Source organism: Corvus brachyrhynchos, unplaced genomic scaffold (assembly GCF_000691975.1).
Source record: "Corvus brachyrhynchos isolate BGI_N302 unplaced genomic scaffold, ASM69197v1 scaffold525, whole genome shotgun sequence".
NCBI lineage: Eukaryota > Metazoa > Chordata > Aves > Passeriformes > Corvidae > Corvus > Corvus brachyrhynchos.
The window spans coordinates 917,335-925,097 of record NW_008238341.1 but is presented as its reverse complement, the minus strand read 5'-3'; the positions used below and the strand labels follow the sequence as shown (position 1 = coordinate 925,097).

Here is a 7,763-nt window from a genome sequence, read left to right as displayed (position 1 = left end):
GAGCCATTGGTGGACGGAGATGATCCATCAAAGGGAAAGCACCAATCGCTTTGGACCGAAGGGGTGGGCTGTGGGTGGATTGGGGGCAGAGCAAAGACACTATAAAAAGGATGAAGCAGAGCGGCAGGGTCTCTTTTCCCCTTTTGCTCTCCCTAGACCAGCTGTGGGAGACATTGGTGCTGGGCATTTGAAGCCTTACCCCTTTTAAGGGGCTTTTAGTAATTTTTTTAAAGTCAGCCCAGCACTGCAAGTTCTTTTTCTCTACCTGAGGTCTAGTGCTGTCTCAGCCAGAAGATCTCAAATCCCTGCGCTCCTGGGGCATACCATCTACTGAGCCATAGGATCCCAAATTTTTATATTTTTCTAATTTCTGTAATTTTTCAATATTTCTGTTTTCCATAAATTAATCTTTTTAAGAGTTGTCTCATTTCTCACACACTCTAATATTTTAATATCTTTCTTACTTTGCGATGCCCATAACTGCCCCAGGACTCGAGGTGAAGCTGCCCTACTGCAGAGCAGAGCAGGACAATCCCCTCCCTTGCCTGGCCAGCAATGCTGGGCCTGATGTCCCCCAGGACACGGGTGGCCCTCCTGGCTGCCAGGGCACTGCTGACTCAGATCCAACTGGCCTTTGACCAGGACCCCAGGTCCCTTCCTGCAGCTGCTCTCCAGCCTCTCGTTCCCCAGTCCATCCACACAGCCAGGGTTGCCCCATCCCCGGTGTAGAATCCGGCACTTTCCCTTGTTGAACTTCACATGGTTGGTGATGGCCCAATCCTCTGTTTTGTCGAGGTCTCTCTGCAGGGTCTCCCTGCCTTTGTGAGAGGCAACAGCTCCTCCCAGTTTTGCATCTTCTGTGAACTTGCCTCGTATTCCTTCCAGTCCTGTCTCCAAGTCATTTATGAAGATGTTGAAGAGCACAGGGCCTAATCCTCCCCTGGTGCTACTTGTGGCCATTTCCTCTTGTCACTTGTTATGTGAGAGAAGAGACCAATGCAGTAACTCTGATAGGACAAGGCTACACATCCTGTTTACGTGCAAGTCACAGTAGATTCTTGTGACCTGTAGTAGTCTCTTCTGGCTCATCTCAGCATCTTGCAGCTCACTTGCTCCTGGCTGCATCTCTACGGATGCTCCTCATGCCTGTGTGCAGGTGTGGTGGTGATGAAATACTAGACAGCTCTGGTCCAGAAAGTCTCATATAGATGACTCTGAAAGCACATTTTTGTGTTCTTGGCTTTGTTTACAGATGTGAAGTTCCACGAGTGTGAGTCGTGCAAGGAGCTGTTCCTCACGCTGGCTCTCCTGCAGGTTCACATGAAGTACAGGCACTCAGGTCTGTCACCTTTGCTGCTGTTCAGGTTACCTTTTGAGCAGTGATGGTTCCTCTTGGTGATGTCTGAAATTTAAGCAGGAGGGTGAAGAGGGACATGGTAAGGAAACAGTGTGAGGAAACAGAAAATAAGGATGAACTGGAAAAACACTGTGTTGGTGAGGCTGGGACATGTTAAGTTTTTGGACCTACTGGAATCATGGAAAGTTATGGTTTTGCCTGTTACAGTAGAGAAGAGAGCTAAGTGTAGGTGAAGAGACATCAGCATGAGGAATGATGGACTGAACCCCATGCACCAGGTTTGTCTGTGTAGCTAGAGGGAGACTGGAAAGATCAGAGAGAGACCTGGGCTTGGGGGCACCACGTTAAGGACCCTTTGAATCATAGAACCGTAGAATGGTTTGGGTTGGAAGGGACTTCAAAAATCATCCAGTTCCACGCTTTTGCAAGTTTGCAAGCTGTAAGGGCAGAGTGAACTGTCAGACCAGGCTACTACAAATAGTGGGTCCCCAGGGCAGTGCATGGGATAGTAGGAGAGAATATGAATCAGGAGACATTGGAGGGGACAGCCAACAGCAGCCTGGAGAGTGAGGAGAAGAAGCTCTCTCTGAAAGTGGAGAACTCCTGATGTGGGTAATGATTTTGGGATAGCTGAATCAGGAGGTGCAAGCTAGGCCAGCAAGGAGCAGTGCTGGATGGTGTGAAGGAACAGGGAGGAGGGATTCCTGTGAGCAGGGACAGCCACAGCTGCAGGCAAACCAGCCCGGCTTCTTAATGCCAGTGCTGCAGGGAGCCAAAATGAACCTGAGCAGCCGTGAACTGTTTGATAGCCAGTGGTGCAGCCAAGAGAAGGGACACTAGCACATGCCAGTTCCTGCTGGGTTTCAGCCCTGTGTGTCCTGGCCATTGCAGCTCCCTGTGCTCTCAGGCTGGCCCTTGGCTGTCCCAGCCCAGGCTCAGACAGGTTCTCAGCTGTTCCGCTGCTTGTACTGCTCCATGGCCTTCCGCTCCCCGGGGGTCTTGCAGAGCCACATTACCAGCCAGCACATCACACAGACAGACAGCACCTTCACCTGTGAGCTCTGTGGGGAGCTCTTCCCCTCCCAGGGCAAGCTGGAGGGGCACCTCAGCACTGAGCATCCCAAGGTGGCCTTCTCTCAAGCCACCATGGCCCAGATTGTGCAGGTAAGGACTGCTTCGTGTCACAGCCGCTGTGGTTGTTCATCCATCCTCCTCTCCCACCCTCTTATCCTTCCCAAATCCACCCTGTGGGCCCTGTTACCCCTTCTGCTCCCTGATTTCCCATTCTTAGAGGGGTCCATGATGCAAACCCCCAGCTCACAGTGCTCTGGGATTTCTGTGCTGGCATGAAGTGGGTTTGCTGGAGGGGAAGCAGCTCAGTCATGACTTTAAGGAGCCGAGGAGGAGGATTGGCACTGTGTGTGGAGGTGCCTTGTTACTCAGGGGGTGTTAACACCTCGATGACACCCCGTGAGACTGCAGCTGTTTTGTTGGAGGCCCAGTGCTAGGTTTGAACCCAGACTCTTCAATTTCTCATCCATCCATCTAGATGAGTTCCTTGGATGAGGGAGCCCAGTGTGCAAGATTCCCTGGGATGGCATTCACACAGTGGATAATCACAGAATGTTTACTGTCTACGACTGCTTGTGGAGTTAAATTATAGCAATTTTGTAGAGAGAAATATTTAAATTACTCTCCTGTCTTTTACATCACTGGTGTGTGTGGTTTGGTGTTTCCCATTAGTCTCATGCCTGTTGTAACTGCAGACGTGGTGTGAAGCTAAATGTTACTACCTGAGCTGGGGCTGGGAAAGGTGTGGGCAGCAAAGGGATCCAGGGGAAAGTGGTACTGTATGTGTCTGACTCTTGGGTCATCTTCTTTCCACACAGGTGACTCAGACATTGGAGCAAGAAGCAGCAGAGCACATCATCTCTTCTGATGATGCCAAACCTATGATGTTGCCCAAATCCCAAGTGAGCCAAACTGGCTCTGAGCTGGTGGCAGTGACTATGGAGGACTTGTCTGATGACAGTCACTTTGATTTGTGAAGAAATCAAGTGAGGAACAGTGGAGGGTGCCTGTGCCTGGCACCTGGTATCCACTAGGCTTGTTCAGGAACTCAGTGTACTGCTCCACCTGGGAGATCCAGGGTTTCTTTGGGAAAGCAATCCCAGGCATGCAGCAAGCACAGCATGGCCACAGGACAGGAGAGGTTCATTCACTGCCTGGGAAGTCTCCCTGCAGTCAGCCACTGGTAGACTACTACACATGAGAAATAAAGCAGCAGAGGAAAAGATGGGAATCAGGTGTAATTCTCTGCTGCTGTGAACAGACAGGTACAGGACAAAGCTGGGGTGTATGGATATGGGTAACCAAAAAAAGCTGTCCTGACAATTTAGGATGGAGATTTTTATGGCTGAATCAGTGATATGCTCACAGGTACCTTTTCTGCAAGATGTAAGGGCTGCTTTGTTCCTTCTGCTCTCACCTGTATTGTGCAGCTGGAGAGCTCTTCCAGCACAAAGCTGAAGAGCTGACCTCTGGGCCTCTCTTCTGCAGCAGAGACTTCCTGGGAGTTGTGCTAAATGACTTCAGCACTGTTTGGATGGCCACACAGATCTGATCCCATCCATATTTTTGCTGTGGGTGTGAAGTAAATGGATAAAACACTAGTCAATTTATCTCTGCTCCGGCAAGTTTATTAGCAGAAACTGTAACAGAGCAATTAAGGTTCCTATCAGCTGATTGGCCTAGCCCTAGGGAGGAGGACCCACCCCACGATGCCTCGCCCGGGTCGATTGGTCAGAGACCTGCAGTTGCCAAGGGAGTCAGGTTTTATACCCCTCCCGAGAACAGCACCCTCTTTCTGAGAGTCGTCCCCCTGGAGGTGTTTTGATTGGTGTATGTTGGCTCGTTGTCTAGGTGATTGGTTTTTCCAAATGGAGTGAGGTCAGTGCATCGAGTGATTGGGTAGGTCTTAGTCCAATCTGCGTCCTGAGTTCTTCCTTTTATGCTAATCCTAGATGACACCCTTGTAGATCGTTCCACCTTCTAGTAGATCATTCCACCCCTGTCAATCACATCAAGGCCTGTTGCTAGTAGATAAAGCAGGTCTAACACTAGGCCTACTTAATCCCCATTCCCTAAAAATTAATGTACTAACAGGTTTAACAGTGACACATAAAACAGGAGAACCACTTAAACGCTTACCAGACTTAACAGTAAGTCTTATAATTAATTAACTATTAACTATTCAACAGGCAATTAACAGAAAAACACTCTTACCATGAAGGACTACAAAAGCCAACTTTCCCCACTTATTCATAACAGGGTGTCTGTTAGGAAGGAGGGTCCCAGGCAGGTCTGGCCATATCCATCCTCTCTGTGAGCAAATAGCCCTGAGATCTGCCACCACCCTCTAATTCACCTGGGTCATGCTGAAAAAAGGGAAGGAGCTGTGCCTGTGTGCCAATGTCTTTTGTGGCGTGGCATAATGAAGGTGTTGGAGTGTGGGATAGCTGCTGTGACTGCATGTGAACCTTCCCCTGGCACACGGGGCACTGCCTTGTAAAATGCACTCAGTACCTACTGTAAAGTTTGCTTCTCTGGTACCAGCATGACGCAACAGCTTCATTGTGCACACCAGTTCCTTTAAGACTAAATTTCATAAAGCTTTTTTATCTGCAGCTTCCTAAAATATAATCTGATAATTAATGGCTTGCTGAATCCATTATGAAGTGCAATTAGATAGATGCAGGGTTCCTGTGGCTCTGAGGGGACTGGTAGCATTTATCTTCCTTTTCCTCATGCCAAAAGGTTGAACTCTGCCACTGTGATATTTACACACAGAGCAGTGATCCTGCTGGATCCCAGGAACCCACCGTGAGCAGTGCCTGTTGTATCCTGCTGCCCAGAGTCAGGGCAGCGCAGGAGGGGAACAGACTGGAGCTTTCCAGAAGCATCTTGTGCCGGCTGCTCAGTGCTACCAGGCACAGGAGCATGCCAAGGTGGTTGTGCCAGTGTGAGAGTTTGTTCCCGTTAAAACTTGGAAGGAGGGAGAGAGCAGCAGAGCTCCCAGGAGAGGGGCTGGGGGAGCTCATGGCATTTTGTGTGTGTAGCAGCAAGTGTATGAATGACCCTGCTGAATTGTTGCACGTCTTGAAGGGCTCCCATGTACGGTTTGTCCCCTTAAGCTTTGCAGGGATGGTGACATGGAGGAAGCATGAGGTTAAGTTGCCACTAAATCCGTGAATGACCAGGAGATGGTGCTCAAGGCCTTGAGGATTAGTGCTGGTGCCCAGGTGCCTCAACACCTTTGTGGAAGCTCCTCTGAGCCTTCCCAGGCCTTCCCCAGCTCCCGGGCTGCCAGCTGTGGAGAAATCTTGAGCCACTGCCTGGCTGAAGGAAAACTCCAAGCCCCGGACAGGTCACCTCCAAACCCTGAATATCACTGCTTAAAGAGTCTGAAACTGGGCCTTGGAGAGGGTAAAATGCACCTGTTGCTGAGGTAAAGAGGTGAAAAACCTGGGATGCCCCTTGGCCAGGAGGAGAAGGGCCAGAGGGGGAACTGCTGGAGCCCATCTCATGCCTGCCTGGACACTGTGCGGGGCACTTTTGATGAGCATGGGGATAATGACAGAACAAGCACCTATGTCTTGGTGGTTTCAGAATAGATGTGTCGGGAGGAAAGCAGTGGATTTTGTCCCACAGGCTGGTGAAATTGGAAGCTGTTCCCTGTTTTCTGACTTTGTGGGGGCTGGGAGCTGTGGAAATACTGCATGGGCTGTGGGAGTGCTCTGGAGTGGGAAATAGATTGTCCAGACAATGCTTTACAGGTGTCCTGGCCTTTATGTGTGAGCCAATATCTGCAGGGAGCACTACGGTGAAGATGATCTCTGTTCCTGAAAAACTGTGGAGGGAGGAAAAAGGTTCAGAAGGGCTTGAGGAGAAGTTGCCTTATTCTAGCCCTGTCCTGGGGCAGAGGCAGCTCAGCCAGGGCAGAACATGAGCATGGGGTCTGTTGGCTGTGATCCCTTTGGTCCCTGTTGCTGGAGTGTTGTCACAGCTGAAAGAGTACAGTGTAGGTGTTACATCAGGGGTGATTCAGGCTCACTTGTCCTGTTTGGGGCCATCTCTCCTGCCTTTCTGCCCAGCAAGATCCTGTGTGAACGTATCCTCAGCAGAGTCCTGCCAGCAGCGCACACCCAGCAAGAGATCTGCAGCTTTACAGAGCCCATTGAGCATCTCCCATATCATTATGAGGAGGTAATAACTCACATCCCCCCATTCCAGTTCCTTCTTGATGGATGAGATGCGCATAGCAGAGCAAATTGCAGTGTTAGCAACACCTATGTACTACCCGGGAGGGAGATGCATTTCCCAGGACACGTCCTGGTCTGGTGTGCACCACACTGGAGATAGTGATTGCTGGTGATTCCTTGTTATGCTGCCTTTTTTATTTTCTCTGTAGAAATAAAACATGGAGAAGGAGAGATGTAGCTGCAGAATTTCATGTGAAGCTGTTTTCTGGAAGGAAAAATCCTTGGGTTTTGAAAACATGATTTTTTTTAAGTCTTGTCCTGGGTGCTGGGTGACCTGTTGGGTTTTGGGGCGTCCTGTACCCCTCTTGACCTTGGTGCCATCCTCTAAGGAAGCAGAGAAACTGTTGTAAGGTCAGGCTGGAGCATGAGACCATCCTGACTTTCATTGTGTCCTCCTGTTTTTGGATGTTTTTGGAGAAAGGGCAGAGTGCCTGTAAGAAACTGGGAAGTGACATCCCATGGAGGATGTTTGATCAGGTAATGGTGGAGTGACAGGACAAAGGGGGATGGCTTTAAGCTGATAGAAGGTAGATTTAGAATGGATATTAGAAAGGAATTCTTCCCTGTGAGAGTGGGGAGGCCCTGGCACAGGTGGCCCAGAGCAGCTGTGGCTGCCCAATACCTGGAAGTGTCCCAGGTCAGGTTGGACAGGGCTTGGAGCAACCTGGTGTAGTGGAAGGTGTCCCTGCCCATGGCAGGGGGTGGGACTGGATGAGCTTTAAGGTCCTTTCCCAACCAAACCATTCTATGATTCTGTGATTTATACATCTCCTGGTTTAACTCCAGCCAGCAGCCAAACCCCTCGCAGCTGCTCGCTCACTCCCCCACCAACAGTATCAGAGAGAGAATTGGAAGGGTAAAAGCTGGAGAACTTGTGGGTTGAGATAAAGACAGTTCAATAGGGAAACCAAAAGCCACACACACAAGCAAGAAAGACAGAATTAATTCACTGCTTCCCATGGGCAGGCAGGTATTCAACACCTCCAGGAGAGCAGGGCCCCATCCCATGGAACAGCAGCTTGGAAAGACAAGCGCCATTACTCCAAATGCCCCCCCCCCTCCTTCCCTCTAGCTTTCTATCTGCG

At 50.0% G+C, this 7,763-nt stretch overlaps 1 protein-coding gene across 1 annotated transcript in view; it reads left to right on the top strand.

Moving 5' to 3' along the window:
- Positions 1-6,864, top strand: part of ZBTB40 (zinc finger and BTB domain containing 40) — a 44,875-nt gene extending 38,011 nt beyond the window's left edge. Inside the window, 4 exon segments of the mRNA XM_017735082.1 lie at positions 1,253-1,339; positions 2,301-2,521; positions 3,247-3,383; positions 3,385-6,864. Of these exon segments, the coding sequence (XP_017590571.1) occupies positions 1,253-1,339; positions 2,301-2,521; positions 3,247-3,383; positions 3,385-3,418 (479 nt within the window). The 3' untranslated portion in view covers positions 3,419-6,864.
- Positions 6,865-7,763: the final 899 nt, after the last annotated feature.